Genomic DNA, 16,452 nt, shown 5'->3' with positions numbered 1-16,452 from the left:
AGCACCTTGCTAATGCCTGGGAAGTGTGAGGCAAAGATAACGTGTATCACAAAACTTCATCACTCAGCAAGTGCAGTTTCATTTTCTATAGGAGCAAATCAGCACTATGTATTTTAACATCTCTAGCCTACAAGTCATCAACACAAAAGATGTTACAGGCACATTATAGCACTGGAAGACTTTGCAAGGCCTGTCAGTGCACTATTCAAAGAGTCACTGAAGGCATGAATTTGGGATTGTTGGAGTTTGAGGGGGCAGGTGGGTGCATCTCTTCCATATACTAACGTGATCTGAAAGGAAAGACGTTTCTTGGCTGCTGTAAATTAGCATTTTCAGCTCTGAGTGTGGTCTCCCAGGCACAGTTTATAGTTGAAGCCATACAGGTTTTTTTGTTCCTGCATCCAACAGATAATAAAAGACAGGAAGTTGCTGCATGCTTTTATCTCAGAGATATAACAAACAGAAATACCACCTCTATGAGAGCTTTGCTTACACTGCCCTTATCGCAGTGGCCCCAGCAACAGTTGGTTCTGTCCAGGTTTTTCTCCACTACTGTTCATTTTGATTCTCTGAATTGCCAAGACCACCAACTGCAGTAACCAGTGGATAATGGGAGCTGTAAATAAGGTGCAGACGTTCAGTCCCTCGTAGAAGGATGCCATCCATTACCGTGCAAAAGATATTGAATGGGATCACCCCAGAAGATGTGATTATCTTGACCGAAAGTCTCTCTCGAAGGCCACCCAGTAGTACTCAGTAATAAAAGCCTGTATTCAACAGCTCAGTTTTAGATGAATAGTCGGGTTTTCGCCACCCAGGTAAGCATACCAACAGTTGGTGAAACCCACCTCCCTGCTACACATTTTAACACACTGGTAAGGTCAGGGTACAACACTGCTCCACGTCACAGCAGCAATGCTCGGTGCTCCAGGAAGGACTCCTGGGTGGCACGTTTCCATCAGCCTTACAACAACGTGCTTCTAGCCTACGTCTGCAGAGCAGTGGTAAAACAGCTCAAGCTTTAGTTACAGAACCGACCTACGGACTTAATTCTTCAAGTGTAGTTATGCTTTGCCCACACCAGGGAGCGGTACCTTCACTCTGCCAGAGGCGGAGAAACTCATTTCAAGGAAGTGTGAACATTTGTACCACAGAAGAACACTCACACTGATACACACCCACTCGAACACCCACATTTGGAAGACCAAGTATTTTGCCAAGGTGTATCCATGGTGAGACTTGTATGGGCGCAGTTTGACAGAGTAACTATCACACACCTAAGCAAAATGACACAAGGATCTCAGCTGATTGGCAGCTCAGATATGCTCTTATTTTTTTTTAAAAAGCTGGCTAAATATTTTCAGGGAGAAAAATCTTTGGTCTAAAATAAAAAATGACAAGAATTTATGGAAGTATTTTTCAGGATTTTACTGCAAACCAATGGGTTTGGTCACAAAAAAAATATGATACATATAGGTCATGTTAATTATATTACATTACAATGATGGTATACATGACAAGTAAGTCTGTAAGATTAAATATACATCTAGAGTTACAACTTAATGTACAGATCTTTTTTACAATACATACAATCAGAAATGAAAAACCCCCAAACCCAAAACCATAAATAATGCCCATTTTACAGATGACATCTTTTAAATGAAAAAAGAAAAAAAAAAGAAAAAAAAAAGAAACCAACAGCTTTGACCGACTGCAGCTGGGGCATTTTGGTCCATAAAAACCCTTTCTAAAAATAGAAATCTTTTTTCATAGCAGCAATGCTTTCTTCAAGCATTTGGATACAAGTCATTGTGAGCCCGTTTCAATAATTTTAATTGACTGTATAGATTTACAAAAGAAATTTCAAAATTACATTTAATTTATCTTCCAAATATGGAAGAAACAAACAATGCCCCACATTGTGGTATCCTGCAAGTGTCACATTGATGCTTTAAACTAAGTCCATCTGTAGTACGCTGACCACACGCATACCATTTGTTCACATAGTAAACCCACATAAATGAACTGAGAAACACACTCTGCAACAGGGAAAGCTCTGGAGCTCACAAGATCTCATCAGAAAAAGGCACATTTCATAAAATCCTTATCACGTTCAGATAGATCTTCAGGCAAGGCTTTTCGGAGCACGATTTCAAAGAATCTCGTTCTTACTCCTACGATCTGCTGTAGCAGTCTATGGCAGCAGTCACTTTTGTTTTTCTTTCCCAAGGAGACAGCACCACTTTGGGGGAAGAACGAATGGAAACGAAAAGCCTGTAAAGCTCATTTAGAGAGTGATGTGCTCTTCAAAAAAGCTTCCAGCAAACAGTGTAGTTGAAATTAAGGCTGCAAAGCTGCCGTGGTGGAAATGTGCAAATTCTCTTTCAAGATGAGTGGTCAACTGGCAGTTCCACCAGAAGGCCAAACAAAAATAAAAATAATAGTTATTATTATTTAAAAAGAAAGAAAGAAAAACGTTCACAAGAAAGAGTCCACAGGTGGGGCATAAGAGAAGCCCAAAAAAGCCTCAGCGGCTTCTTTGACGCTGGCGGTGATGAGGATGCTGTCCGGGGACTGGCCGATGGAGTTGGGGACGGGCTCATCTGTAAACTCCGGATCGAAGTGTCGCAGGTCACTGGGGCCACTCTGTGGAAAGGGCAGAAAAGGAGGATTTAGACCCAACTGTTTTGGGAGCGCGCAGTTCAATTCAAAATGGGGACAAGCACCCTTGTGCAGAGACTCACAGTGTTATCATGTCGGGCCCACTGTTTAACAGCCTTTGCCAGTTTTAGTTTGATAATTTTTTTTTATTTTGGTATCCTGCTGCATAGTGTCTCACTAAAACCAAGATGATTCAATTTAATACGCTACCCTCCAACTAAGCTCATGCAACAAAAGTCAAATGCAAACATGCCACTCTGCCATGCTGCCGTTTGCAGGGGAGGACTTTGATCTCTGGGCAAGTTATTAAATCTAGTTTATAAAATGCTCAGGGAGTGAAAGAGAACAACCTCCACAACCAGATCCCTTTCTTTACATGTTAGTGTCTCAAAAGCCAAATGTAACTCTGCCCTTGGGAAGCTACTCGCTTTCTACCCCTTACCTTCCCCTTCAGTAAAATGGGGATGCTGGGGATTATTTGAAAATAGCCACGCAAATGAAGCATTTGTGAGAGGCCAAAAAACCCAGCTAAATTTAGATTGCCCATCAGCAAAAAGGCAGCTATTGCTTATTTTTAACCTTGCCTGGACAGCCACAAGGGAAGGAAAAGCTGTGTTCCCCAAGCACAGCCATCTGGCCGGTTCCCCCGGCTCCTGGGCACCCCACAAAGACAAAGGGCAAAAAGACACTCTCCATACATTCTGTAATTAGAAGCAATACGTACCACATTTGGGTTAAAAGGGGGTGTAATCTTCTTATTAATGAGATCATCCCAGTTAATTGGGGAGAAGAAGATGTGATTCTTAACCTCCATCTGTTACAGAGAGAAAAATAGATTAATTCAGACCCAAGCTAACGTGAGCAGTATGGCACAGTCATCCTCCTGTGCTGCCCACAGGCAACAGCCCATTTGCACTTACAAAGTCCTCCTTGGCGCCGAGCCTCTTTGTCCTGTCCTTCTGCAAGAGGCCTTCCAGGAGATGTCTGGCTGAGTTGGTAATGTTTGGCTTGAGCTGCAAGGGTTTGTTCAAGATGTTGTCGTACATTTCTGCCGTGTTCCTGCTGTAGAAGGGCGGCTGTGGGAATGGCAAAGGAGAGACCCAACTTAACAGGGCTGACGGGTGGTCACGGGGTTTCTTGCAGGGAAAGGGCGAGTAAGGTAGTTTCATCTGCCACGCAGGATTTGTTGCTTACCAGGCCATACAGCATCTCATACAGGACTGCTCCAAGGCACCACCAGTCCACAGTCCGGTCATAGGGCTGCTTGTGAAGAACTTCAGGAGCGAGATACTGTGTAAGAGAAGGAATGAGAGCCGCGTTAGCCAGAGAGATCTTTATCATTAGGAAAGCCTCCCCATTCTTGAATGAAAGCAGCTTACTGAATCCCAGTAATACCTCAACTACCGGAAAGCTGCAAGCTATTTATAAACAGGGAGATGGCTCAAGAGCTGTTCTCTCCTGCTCAACAAGCTCTATGTGTCCTACACATCCTCCACTGGCAGCCTGATACTCTAAGACCCATAATACGCCCACCATAAATATACATGGGAGATGTTGGTTTTCACTGATGAGGACAGCACTTGGTGCTGTCCTGTGGGTGGTGAGCTGAGGGCTGGCCATACCTCTGGTGTGCCGCAGAAGGTGGAGGTCGTGCCATTGTGCTCAATGTTTTCTTTGCAGAGTCCAAAGTCAGTCAAGACAATGTGTCCCTGCGAATCGAGCAGGATATTCTCCGGCTTCAAGTCACTGTAGGAAGAGATGAAAGAAGAGAAGCGTTGGTTAGAGGAGCTAGAGTGAGAATATTTCAGGTGCAATTGACACTAAGTCAAGAAAAATAATTAAAAGCAATTCTGAGCTCGTATCGAGATCCACTTTTCAAGGCTTATTCAACAAAGCATGCAGGTTTTCAGTCCAACAAACCCAAGAAGGTTGCTTACCGATAAACAATGTTGAGGGAGTGCAGGTAGCCCAGCGCACTGGCAATTTCAGCAGCATAAAATCGGGCTCTCGGCTCCAGGAAGCAACGTTCCCTCTGGAGATGGTAGAACAACTACAGGAGACAGACAGAACAAAGTTGTGTGAATGGCGCCAAAGCCTGTTAACAATGCACTTAATTAGACTCAACATATATAGCGAGGAGAACAATAGCAGGAAATGGCCTAACGATCCTTTGGTAGTTCAAAACTTGGCAGGCTGGAGACATTCAATCTACTAGTGTTTCCCTCATGACTTCTCCCCTCGCAACTCTTATTTAGAAGGAAGGGTGAAAAAGTCTACCCTACCACCGTGCACATGATAGGAAATACTATTTCATTTTCTTACTGCTTACCTCTCCGCCATTGATGTAGTCTAGGACAAAATACAATTTGTCTGCGGTTTGGAAGGAGAAGTGAAGCCCGACCAGGAAGGGGTGTTTCACATTCTTCAGCAGGACATTGCGCTCTGACATAATGTGCTTCTCCTGAAAACATGAGAAATCATTAATGTTCAGTACACTTGCTTAGCAAAAACATATTTGATGGACATGGCAATGGCATCACGAAGAAGCAGCTTACCTCCTTCTTCTTCAGGATTGCTTTTTTCTGCAGGACTTTAACAGCATAGAACTGCTCTTCTGCCTTATGCCGTGCAAGGAGAACCTGAAAGAGGACAAAATCCCAGAACTAAGCAATACTGAAATACAGAACAACTTGCAAACACAACTGGAAACAAGCCTTTACGTTAACTGCTGAGCACTGCTACATCCCTCTGGTCCCACATGCAGGCCCGTTGCTGGAAACACCTAACGTTATCACCGCTCTGGCAGATAAATCCAGCCTACAGTTTTTATGTCTAGTTCCCTTCCTCTCTGAAAGTCATGTGCATATTCTTCCCAGCACCACTGCCTCCTCACTCCCTCGCTCTTTTATAGAAGACTCTTTCAAATGCAGCACCCTGCTCCTTCTCCCTGCAGCTACACAGGGAGCCAGGCACTGGGCAGCAGGACATGCTCAGCTCTGGTTTAAATGACCACCATTTACCAAAGCCAGTAGCCAGTCCAAACCCGACCCTCAGGCATTACATACAAGAGCTGAAGAGTAAATAAATCACAGCAAAAAGAAGTTAGATTTACCTTCCCAAAACTGCCTTTTCCAATCACTTTTAAGAAATGAAAGTCTGATGGTTTGGCATGTGGGTTGGATGATGGACCAAGATTGATCTGCTGTGAAGGACTGGGCTAGAAAAATGAACAGATAGAAACCACATTTATTAAAACAGCTTGGTAGTGAGAGTCTCACAAATGTCTCTTTTTAAAAAATATAAATGAAGTGACCCTGAAAGTGAACATTAGCACTCTTCTTATCACTAAAAATTTAACCGTGATCTCTGCTAGATATCTTAAACTTCAGGTACTGCCTAAGAAGAGTGTAACAGCTACAGTTCTTGTTGAGGTCTTACCTACGTTCCATAATGAAGGAACAGCTAATAAAGCTATTTTTAAATTTCATTCTCCCTGTCAGAAAGGAGTTTCAGCCTAACCTGATTACTCTTTTACCCAGTTACATCGGCGTGCTATGAGCTGAACTAAAACAATGCTCATGATGCTAATTTTGCAACGCTTCTATTACCGGCCGATTTGATGTCCTAAAAATGCTTCATTGAGTAAAATCTGCTTACCGGAGGAGAAGGATTAGCATTCATAAGTTCAGGCTCTTGAGGCTGGGAGATTTTCAAGATAGACTGAACTTCAGGGCTGCAAGGATAAGCATGCATGATTAGAAGAGGTACCAGAAGCATCAGGCAGATGTTTCCACCAGAGGGCATGCACGTATTGCAAAAGACGAGTTTTATTTTGGGCTGTTACAGAAGGCAACTGAAACAATCTATTTGACTTAAGGAGTAAAATCAAGCTAGGGAAAGCAAATTCTGTCATACAAAGAAATGTATTTATACTGTAAGAACAGTTCAAAATAGGGACGGGGCTTCAGAAATCCCACCCCCCTGACTTCTCCCAAACCCAGTTTGCCAAGACTTGTTGCCAAGTGACTAGTACTTCAAGAAGAGCAATTAACCCTTCCGTAACAGTCATGCCAGAGGCATTACAGTAAACAAACATTTTTTTTTAACTACATCTCGTCATACGTAGTGATATTTGCGACCGAAATCCAGCCGAAATTTCTGATACTCACTGCTTGCATGCGTAGGAGTTGGTGGCTATCTTCTGAATGAAGTCGTTTAGCCCCATTCTTCTCTGCTTCATGAAAGCTATAAAGCAAAAGGAGAAGGAAAGGAGAAATAAAATCGTTAAGCCATTCTGCTAGAAAAATCACAGCCCCTCCTAAGATCCTCGGAGAAGTCCCCCGGCCGCTCACCGATGAGGATGGCCACCATCCCCCTCATCTTCGAATAGGTCAAGGTGGGACCCGACGCCTCGGCTGCTTTCACGGTCATTTTCGGAGCGAGAAGGGGAATAACTAACTAGCGTACGATACCACCAGCTCCCAGCACCGCACTGCCTTGGCGAGGCACCGGACGGCGCTTAAGTGGCAACGGTGATGGGCGGGACCGGGGAGGGGCGGCGACGCTCGTCCCCGTCCTCCCATTCCCCCCCTCCCCCCCACGACGTCCTCGGAGGCGGCCACGGCGGGGGGGAGGGGGGGGCGGACGGACAGGACGACGAACTTCACAGCCCTACCTTCGGCGCCCCCCCCCCCCGGGGTAGCCGCCCCCCCCCCCCCCCCCCCCCAGCATCCCCACGGTGCAGAGCATCAAATCCCTTTATTACTATCTTTTTTTTTCCATAACAAACTCCTCCAGTCCCGTCTTTTTCTGCCCCCTTCTTCCCCCCCCCCCCCCGACTTTCTTTTTATTGCGGTTATATAAAGTTGAAATCTGGCTCTATCCTGGACGAGCACCTCTTAAAAGTGTGTGTGTCTCCCCCCGCCCCAGCCCGCGTCCGCTCCCGGCCCCCGGCGCCCCGGGTGAGCGACGATAAGGGACGCTGACGTTTCCTTGAAGGAGCCGGAGTGACTCAGGAGAACAAGATTTCCTGCCCGGTTTTCAATAAAACAAACAAATGTCCCTCCTGTGCACTGCCCTCATCCCGGCTGGAACATTACTGAAAGGGAAAAGGAAAAAAAAAAACCCAAAGCCAAACAAAAAAACAAAGCGTCTTTTTTTTTAATGCCAAAAAGGGAAACGAGGGGGGAAAAAACCAAACCAGTCCCTTGAACTTGGAGGAGAGGGCTGAGATCTGCTTCTAGAAAAGGTGGGGAGATGACCGAGGACAGGACAAATGCAAAAGGGAGGAAAAAAAAAAACCCAAACACGAAACCCAAAACAGCCCCGCTCCGCAGTTTTTGTTTCCACTGTACACGGTCACTTGGGAACACCGTGTTCCCGGCACTTAATTGCCCAGCCGCTTCCTTGCGGGCGCACCGGGGGCGCCTCCGGAGCGCCGGTGCGGGCACGAAGCACCAGGTAAAACGCCGCCGCCGCGGACCCCAGCCCCGGGGGCGCAGGCAGGCACGGCGAAGGGGATCGCGGCCCCCCCCCGGCCGACCCCTAACTCTCCCCCGGGGCGCACCCCCGCTCGCAGCCCTCGCAGCGGGCAGGCGCGGCCGGGGGTGATGGGCTCCTGCGCTCCACGGGCGGGTGGAACTTTCCACCCGACGGGGCGTTTTTCAGGCGCGTGTTTCGCCTCGCTGGCTGAGCGAAGGGCGCTGGGCAGCGGCCAGCGGCTCCAGCTGCAACGTGCCCCCGTCCTCCCGCCAGGCTGGAGCCTTTTTTTTTTTTTTTGTGCCCGTTTTTTTTTTTGGGGTTTGTTTTCTCTGCACCCGCTGCTGCTGCCTCCTCCCGTAGCCGCAGCCGGCCGCTGGGCGGCATCGCTTGGCAGCCGCCTGCATCGTCTGCCTCGGGGCGGGGGGGCGATGGGAAGCACCCCCAGCACAGCAGCCGTCAAATGCTGCAGCTCACCCTGAGCAGCAAGAGGGGATGACCCGGAGTAGGGGGATAACACCGGCGAGGCGGGCGCAGCTCTGACAAAGCGCTGCAAAGGTTTTACAGCGAAAGAGCGAAAAGGGATGCTTGCCGGCTCCGCTGCTCTCCGCACCGAGCCGCCGGTGTCCTGCCCGGAGCGGAGGTGGGGGCCCTGCCCGGCCCCGCAGACACGGCGCGGGGGGAGTGCAAGGGAGCCGGCGCCAGGGAAGGAAGGATCGACGGGAGAAGCAAGGAAAAGTTGGCTGAGGCTGGCGGGCTTTAGCTTCTCCCACTTGTTGCCTTCCTCACTCTCTTGCAAAAACTGCCACTCTCATTAATGGAAGCGGAGACCAAAATAAAACACAAAAACAAACCCCAAAACTTGATAGATTGGAATAGGAGCAGCCAGTTTCCCCCGCCTCCTCTGGACTGCTTTCAGAGTGCTGCTGTTAAAAACTACTCGAGACCCGCAGTTTTGAGGCTAACTGGACTTCCCGTCCCCAGTTCACTGCTCCCCTGGCATCCCCCTCCGGGCTACGACGTGGCGCCCCGGCCCGCTCACCTCAGCTGTGCGCAGGGGCCGGCGTCTCCCTGCCCTCCGGCAGGCTCCAGCACAGCCTCCCCCGCTCCTCTGCACAACCCGCCACGGACTGCAGCCCACCTCCCTCCTCCCCGCTCCGCCGCGGCCCCCCACGCTGCCCGCAAGCGCCCACGGCACAGCCCGAGCGCGGCCGCACCGTTGCCCGCCGCTGACCCCGCTCCGGCCGGTTACCCCACCGCCCTCGCCCCCGCTTTGCACCGCTCTTTTGGCAAGGGCTCCACTGCTCTTGCCAAGTCACCTGGCCCCTTTCCGTGCCAAACGCTGCCCCGGCTGTACCCCGCAGGCATCACCCCGTATCCTCCGGTGCCCCGCCGCTGGAGGGGTTATTTCCCCCGCGGGGTGCAGTTCTCCTGCCAGGGCAGGGTGTCCCGCCGGCTGAGCGGTGAAACCCACCTTTCAGCGACGACTTCTCCTCTTTGCCCCTCATCTCGCTCCCTGCCGAGGCCCCGGGCGCGGCGCGGCAGCGCTGAGGCTGTGACTGGGCTCCCGGCCGCCGCCGTAATCCCAAATAACTCCCCTTCCTGGCCGGGCGGCCCGGAGGCAGGAGGGAGGCGGCGAGTGCGGCGAGCCCGGCCGCCGCTCCCGCTGACCCGTTTACGGTCGCAATATCGAGGGCGGCTGACATGCGGGAGCGTTATAAAGTTCAGCACGGGCCGCCCCGCACACTCTGCCCCGTTGCAACATCACCCTCAAAATTACTGTAATCAGCGCGCACACGCACACAGGCAAGGGTGGGGGGGGAGGGGAGGGGAGAGGAGGGGAGGGGAGGGAAAGGAAGGGGCGGGGGGGGCATTTCAGCCCTAATTGACCTGCCGGCAGCGGCTGACCCTGCCCCACGGAAAAAGGCGCTGCCCACGCTCCCCTTCCCCCCCCCCCCCACGGCGCGGTGCGAGCGGCTGCGCACCCCCGGTGCGGGTCCTGCCCTCCCCCCCCCAAAAAAAGGCTCCGCGCCCCGACGGGCAGAGGCGGGGCGGGGGGCTGCCGCTGCCCGCGGGGGGCGGAGGGCTGCGGCTGCCGGCCGGGCTTCCCCGCTGGCCGGATAGCGCCGGGGCGGCACCGGCGCCCCGCTCCGACCTGGCACCCAGCGCCTTCCGCCGGCAGCGCCCCGGCGGCGCCCCCCGCCCGCGCGGTTCCGCTCCCCGCCGCCCGCCGCGGCCCGGCCCGGCCCGGCGCCGCGCACCGCCGGCCGCGCCCCGCCGCGGGAAGACTCTGTCCCTCCGTCCGTCCGTCCCTCCGACACCCACCTGCCGGCTGCGGGGGCCGCCAGGGCCCTGGCCCCCTCCCCGCACCGGAGGTGCCGCTTGTCCTCCGGCCCGGCGGCGGGCGAGTCACGGCACGGGCGTTTTTAATGTGGAAGGGAGGAATTTCTCCCGAGGGACGAGTTATTCTTATTTATAATTCCCGCGGCGTTTTAAAGTCATGAACTGCGTTCTCAGAAGCCCGAGGTTTGGCTTAAAAGCCTGAGTGTTCTAAGGTTGCGTTGTAAAATTCTTCTCTATGCCGATGGCAGCAAACACCTTAACACTTGAAACGGGTGAGAGAACACAGCAAGGAAAAGATACCCAAAGATCCCCTTATTCGAAAGTCAAGTCTTGTAGAAAAGCATCAGACCTTGTGAAAACCTCAATAAATTCCAAGAGTTTGCATCAAGAATTTGTGTAGTCAGTGGGTTAGGAGTTAAAAGTCAATACAAGAGAAGAATTAAAAACTTTATAGTGATGTTTCGCACTCATGTTACTTTCCTTTCCCCCTCAGACTAAAATTTTGACAAATTATCCTCAACTGCTAAATAATTTTTCAAAATAGAATGAATAAAGTAGAAGGTGGACATTCAAAATAAAAAGGAAAGGGAGACTCCATACAAGAAATACTAGAAGTTACAGAACTTCTGCTGCAGGATGTGTGCACGCCAAAAGTCTGTATGGGCTCAAGACTGGCTGGACAAATCAATAGAAAAAAAAAAAGATTTTACTACAAAAGCAGCGTGTCTAACCTGGAATGTTCCTGGACCACAAACTCCTGGGAGTCAGGGCTGTTTTGGGGGCAAATCATTGAATAGTTGCCTGTTCTTGCCCTCTCCCTTAGCAGTGCACTGCTAGCTGGTGCTAGTAACCCACACTGACCTCCGTGGACCTTGGGCCCGTACCTTTGTTCTGATAGTCTTATATTGCACTTCTGAGTGGCATGATACTGGTTTTATAGTCACAGAGTTTAACCAGCTCACGAAACCCCAGGAACTGCTGCTTACTGGCAAGAAGAAAGAGAACTGATTTGATTTGTAACCTCATGTAAAGCATTTGACTCTGCTAAATAACTGTACTCCCTGTAAAAGCAGCGTTAGGTAAACAGATGCTTGTCAAGCTCTTCACCATGCCAGCATCCAAAACAGGGCCCCACTGCTGCGCTGTGAGAGATACAGAAAGATACAGACTCTGTGGGAACTGTGGGCTGCCAAGGCACAAGGGCAGGGCAGGCACGACATGCTGGCTTGCCGGTATGGGTAACCTCAGGGTCCTGCTGACACAGAGACTGGGACATGCCCAACGTAATGCCAGGAGAGATGTGATTGAATTTATCTTGAAGAATGAGCATGCACACATCACTAGTGTGGGCTTGTGTTGGCCAACGCGGTTCAAAGCCCCTTCAGCAGCAGCTGGACTGTGGAAATTTGTCTCCCTAGAGAAGTCTCCCTGTTTGGAAGGTTTTTTCATCTATGGTGGATGGATAGATGTTAGTCCTGCCTCACAGTGCTTACTGGGCACACAGAAACTTTTCCATCTTGCCCTTCAGGAAGGTCAGAGGCTTCAGCAGCCCACATGGTAACTGGAATTTGTGAGCTCTCTTCCTCTGATTCTGTCCTTGGTCCTCGCTGTCCGCTGTGGAGGAAGATTTATGAATGTAATTCAGTGCCTCCATCCCTGAGGAATTAGATTCTCAGATAGCTTCTGAACTTCAGTTTGGCAATGAATTCAATGCTAAATGAATGAATTCCTGCCTACTTATCTTGCCGAATCAAGACCTTAGGATGCAGCAGGTTGAACTCTTCCTAGAATTACTTGGCTGACTCTGGAAGGAAGCTTCCTAAAATTCTGCAAATATTTTCAGCAGTATTTGGCTTTGAGTTATTTAAACAAAGATGGAATTCGAGCCTTGGACTGCAGGAGTGACATAGCCCCCGAATACAAAAGGAGATTGCACTCCTAACAGCATCTGTCTTCTGAGGCAAAATCTCAAAAGCTTTTCTCTTCCTCCTGTAAATCCTCAACAAACAAGTTCTTGTCTCTGACCCTGTAATTCAGTTTCATGTGCAACAGCCAAAACTTTCAGTCAAGACTTCCAGCCTGCCCCGACAAATTATGTCTACAAGTAGCAGCAAATAGATAAGGAACTGAGTAACAGCTTTAATAACAACCCCAGCAGAGATTTGAAATCAGGAGCTTTCGAGTGCTGTCAACAGGTCTGCTAGACATTGTTCTGACGGGAGATTTATTGACCAAAGCCCCTATTGATCTCGAAACATCTAATTGATTTCAGGGTCATATTTTGCCAAACACAAAATTTGGAACATCTTTTACTTCCCTTTTCTGACGCTTACGGAGCAGGTTTACTGCATTGTCAATAAGAGGCTTTAGTGCCAAGGGATTACACTCACAGGATCATAGAGTGATGCAGGGCTGTACCGAGAAAAAAGTAATTCCCGTCCTGTAGAAAGCAGTGGAAAATTACAGCATCCTTTAGATGCACTGACCTTTGGTTAAAACAACTGATAAATGATGACCTTAACTTCCATTTTAATTCCAGCACACTGATTTGAGCCTAACGGAGCTGTTGTTACTTTATGAGCAAATGTTGCAGATGTTTCAGCCCTTAGCAGTCAGAGAGGGGTGGCTGCAGAAGCAGCACATTTGTACGAGTGTGCCCTCGCCAGATTAGTATAAATCCTTGCAGTGTTGTGTAGCCTCTCTAGCTTAAAGTTTAAAGTCCTCATAAAACCAGGTTGGATTCACTATTGTTGTTACGAACTTAAAATAATGAGCTGTGACTGCACAGAGTTTGGTCTTATCAGAACTGAAGAATGCTAGTATGATAAAGGAGGTGAAAGCATAGGATGGAAAAGTGATCAAAAAAGGCTCATGAGAAAAATGAAGATTCTTAGTAACTCTATGAATTCGGTCTGCTGGTCTCCTTTGGTCACAATACAGCCTAATGTGAGGAGCTGTTTCGTGCTCCAGAATGAACAGCGTAAATATGCACTGTCTGCAGACTCTAGCGCTCAGATTTTCCTTCCAAAAGTTCACCTTTTGAAGGATAATAGCAGAGGTGGATTTAGGCGTTTTCTGTCAAGGATACAATGTGAACAAGTTTCCCTGTACCTCACGTTTGGAAATACGTGCGAAAATCAGATGATGGCTGATCTAATCTAACTATCAGGTCATCCTTCTTTATCTCTTCATCTAGTGTTCCACAAGGTGTTTGCTACCATGGTATCTCAATGCCTTTTATGTGTATACAAAACCCCCATCATCACCCTCAATGCCTTTTATGTGTATACAAAACCCCCATCATCACCCTTGTAGTTTATTATCTTAAAAGAAAGATCTCTTTTAAGCCTGTAAGCCCTCCAGCAACCTTGGAGTGAAGGCACTAAATGGTGTAAATAGTGAGCAAATTAGTCAAAGAGAGGAATTTTTGCTAGAGAGAGGCTCAACTGGCTGCTAACTCAAAACAGTAACTTAGATTGTTGGAGATGAATTGGATGTGAAAACAGGTCTGCTAAAGGGAGGCTCACACTCTCAGATCTTAATGCTTTTCCTCTTGGTGATACCACCATGTCCCTTGCCGTTATGTTATGTTGACTGCTTTAATATTCCTTATTATTTCTAGGAGATTTTCTTTCAGGAAGCGTGAGAGGCTTCCTGGGCAGAAGGATGCACGCAACATGCACACTAAACAAGGCTGTATCTATAGGGATTTCTCTGTAATAACCACCACCCTAGTATCTGTTAAAGTATTGTAGATGCCCCATCCCTGGAAGTGTTCAAGGCCAGGTTGGATGAGGCTTTGGGCAACCTGGTGTAGTGGAGGGTTTCCCTGCCCACGGCAGGGGGGTTGGAACTAGATGATCTTTGAGGTCCCTTCCAACCCAAACCATTCTGTGATTCTATGATTCTATGATTCTATGATTATTTTAGGACATATTTGCCACTTAGTTATCTGAGTCCATTGCTTCCAGTGAGGTTATTACAGTATTTCTGAGGGTAGACTAAGTAGTCTAAGCCAGAGGGTGAGGGAAGAAGTGTTAATTTTGCCCTAGGTAATTGGTCCAAAATGGAGTCAAAATATGTATTTATATATGTGGTCGTAATATATTTATGCTTCTTAAGTTTTAGCATTTGAGGTAGGCATATAGTCACCAAAGATACCCTCCTTGGGCAGAAGAGATAAATAAGCACCCTGGAGGCAACTCAGTGCATCTGTGGCCTGAATCAGGCAGTGTCTAATGTTGAATTGAAGGAATTTGAGCCTGAAACCCACAGGTGGTAGAGGTGTTTTTGAATCAGAGGTGATTTTTTGTTATTTCTGAAGCTCCATATGTACAAGATGTGGAATTACTTTAAAGGATAATATTGTCAACATACCCTGAGAGAGCTGGCCATTTTCTTCCTGTTTTATATATATTTATATAAAAAGATAAAATCTCAGGGCAAATTCAAATACCATACACGATAGGCAGAGATTCCTGACCTGGCTTAGTCCGGTCTAGCTATGGACATGGGAGAAGACTTGTAATATAGGTATAATGCTCCGTAGTGCTCCTCAAGGAGGAATTATGTACCTTGGCTTCAAGCTAGTAGCCCTGCATGGTTCTGTATTGTACTGGATAGACAAGCCATACCAGCTTTCTTGAAATTAGTTGACGTTATCTTGCCTTGCACCGTGCCCGATATCATCTCAGAGAGATGTGGAAGTATTAGTTCTATTCAATAGAAGTGGGAATTAAACCACAGGGTAGACAATGTGTCTCATCCGAGGGAAGTCTGTGGCAGAACCAAGAATTAAACGCAGAGTTAGCTTTCTCCAATTCTAATAACTGGATTAAGATTATCATACAGCAATATATATTCCTCATCCGTGTAATTACATGTGTTGTAAACAGACAACTTAGGATGGCAAGAGCCAGAGCAGTCACTGGAGGCATCTGCTGTACCTTGGTGGAATCCTACCTAGATATCTGATTTTTTTTCTATAGCCCTGGTTCCCTTCCCAGCAGGAGTTACCTATCACAGTGAAAACTGTGGGACTTGGTAACACTGACACCTAAAAGGTTTTCTCATGCTTCAAGAGAGGACCTGAACCCAGATTTGTGGGGAAGGGAAGGAAATATAACTGTGTCCAGATTGAACTGGCAACTGGTAGCATCACCTGCCACTGTCCAACATGTCAGAAATAATGCCAGGAAAGTGCTTTTCCCACAGCACACGATCACCACAAAGAATATTACTATAAGGCCAAAAAAGTCCCACAGCTGTTTCACAGGAAGTCACAGAAAGAAGAAGCCACAAACATCTGCAGCATTAATTTCTTTTTTTCACTTCCAGATGCTATTTTCAAACCTGTTCAGTCATTCACTGCACTGTGAATGTCTTTGTAGCATTCCAATTAGTCTGAATTTTTTTTAATACCTTAAGCCCTGAAGTGAATTGGCAACCTTTGGGTTTCATTTACTTTGATAGAAGCTGCCTTGACTTTTTTGTAAGTGCTTTATGTGATTCCACAAAGAAGAGCTTAACTTCAAGCAGCCAAGCTTGAATGCTTTGGCTGTAGGTTTACTGGATTTCAGAACCAAAAGGAGCTACTAGGGCTCTAGCCTGGCTGTCTGAGTAACACAGGCTTGCATTTGCTGCCACGTATATCAGGTCCGACGACTTCACCTCTGAGGTTTCTTGTGTCTTCCTCTTAACTTGAGTTTGACTATCTCAAAATTTTCATCCAGTTCAAGAATAAGAATCAGGAGGTTTTGACAAGCACAGACATCCACCCATGCAGTCATGCAATAGACAGTAGGCTGTGAGGATATGACCTTTCCAGCCTTCAGCAAGGGCTTCCTCACCCCAGTGCATCTGCAGCTGCTCATCAGCACCCGCATGGTGGGCGTTACCAACCCTTGGATCAGCTGGCACATCTCCATGTGGGAGCTCCCACTAACTCCCATTAGTCAGCCAGGTGATGAG

The 16,452-nt window shown here is 48.1% G+C and overlaps 1 protein-coding gene across 4 annotated transcripts in view; it reads right to left on the bottom strand.

The window, feature by feature from the left end:
- Nucleotides 1-1,413: 1,413 nt before the first annotated feature.
- SGK1 (serum/glucocorticoid regulated kinase 1) overlaps nucleotides 1,414-16,452 on the bottom strand; it is a 78,713-nt gene continuing 63,674 nt past the window's right edge. Inside the window, exons 1-12 of one of the 4 annotated variants that reach the window (XM_086631233.1) lie at nucleotides 9,614-9,845; nucleotides 6,831-6,906; nucleotides 6,319-6,394; nucleotides 5,774-5,878; nucleotides 5,217-5,300; nucleotides 4,991-5,122; nucleotides 4,599-4,711; nucleotides 4,284-4,407; nucleotides 3,856-3,951; nucleotides 3,582-3,737; nucleotides 3,386-3,475; nucleotides 1,414-2,646 (exon numbers count right to left, since the gene is read on the bottom strand). In XM_086631233.1, the coding sequence (XP_086487359.1) occupies nucleotides 2,479-2,646; nucleotides 3,386-3,475; nucleotides 3,582-3,737; nucleotides 3,856-3,951; nucleotides 4,284-4,407; nucleotides 4,599-4,711; nucleotides 4,991-5,122; nucleotides 5,217-5,300; nucleotides 5,774-5,878; nucleotides 6,319-6,394; nucleotides 6,831-6,906; nucleotides 9,614-9,845 (1,452 nt within the window). In that variant the 3' untranslated portion in view covers nucleotides 1,414-2,478. Of the gene's footprint in view, nucleotides 2,647-3,385; nucleotides 3,476-3,581; nucleotides 3,738-3,855; nucleotides 3,952-4,283; nucleotides 4,408-4,598; nucleotides 4,712-4,990; nucleotides 5,123-5,216; nucleotides 5,301-5,773; nucleotides 5,879-6,318; nucleotides 6,395-6,830; nucleotides 6,907-7,013; nucleotides 7,167-9,613; nucleotides 9,846-16,452 lie in introns of those variants that run through there. The other 3 variants (XM_086631234.1, XM_086631232.1, XM_086631235.1) reach the window with 3 other exon arrangements.

Source organism: Tauraco erythrolophus, chromosome 2 (genome assembly GCF_009769465.1).
Source record: "Tauraco erythrolophus isolate bTauEry1 chromosome 2, bTauEry1.pri, whole genome shotgun sequence".
NCBI classification, from domain to species: Eukaryota; Metazoa; Chordata; class Aves; order Musophagiformes; family Musophagidae; genus Tauraco; species Tauraco erythrolophus.
The sequence above is the reverse complement of the archived record's forward strand: the minus strand, read 5'-3'. Positions and strand labels throughout refer to the sequence as shown.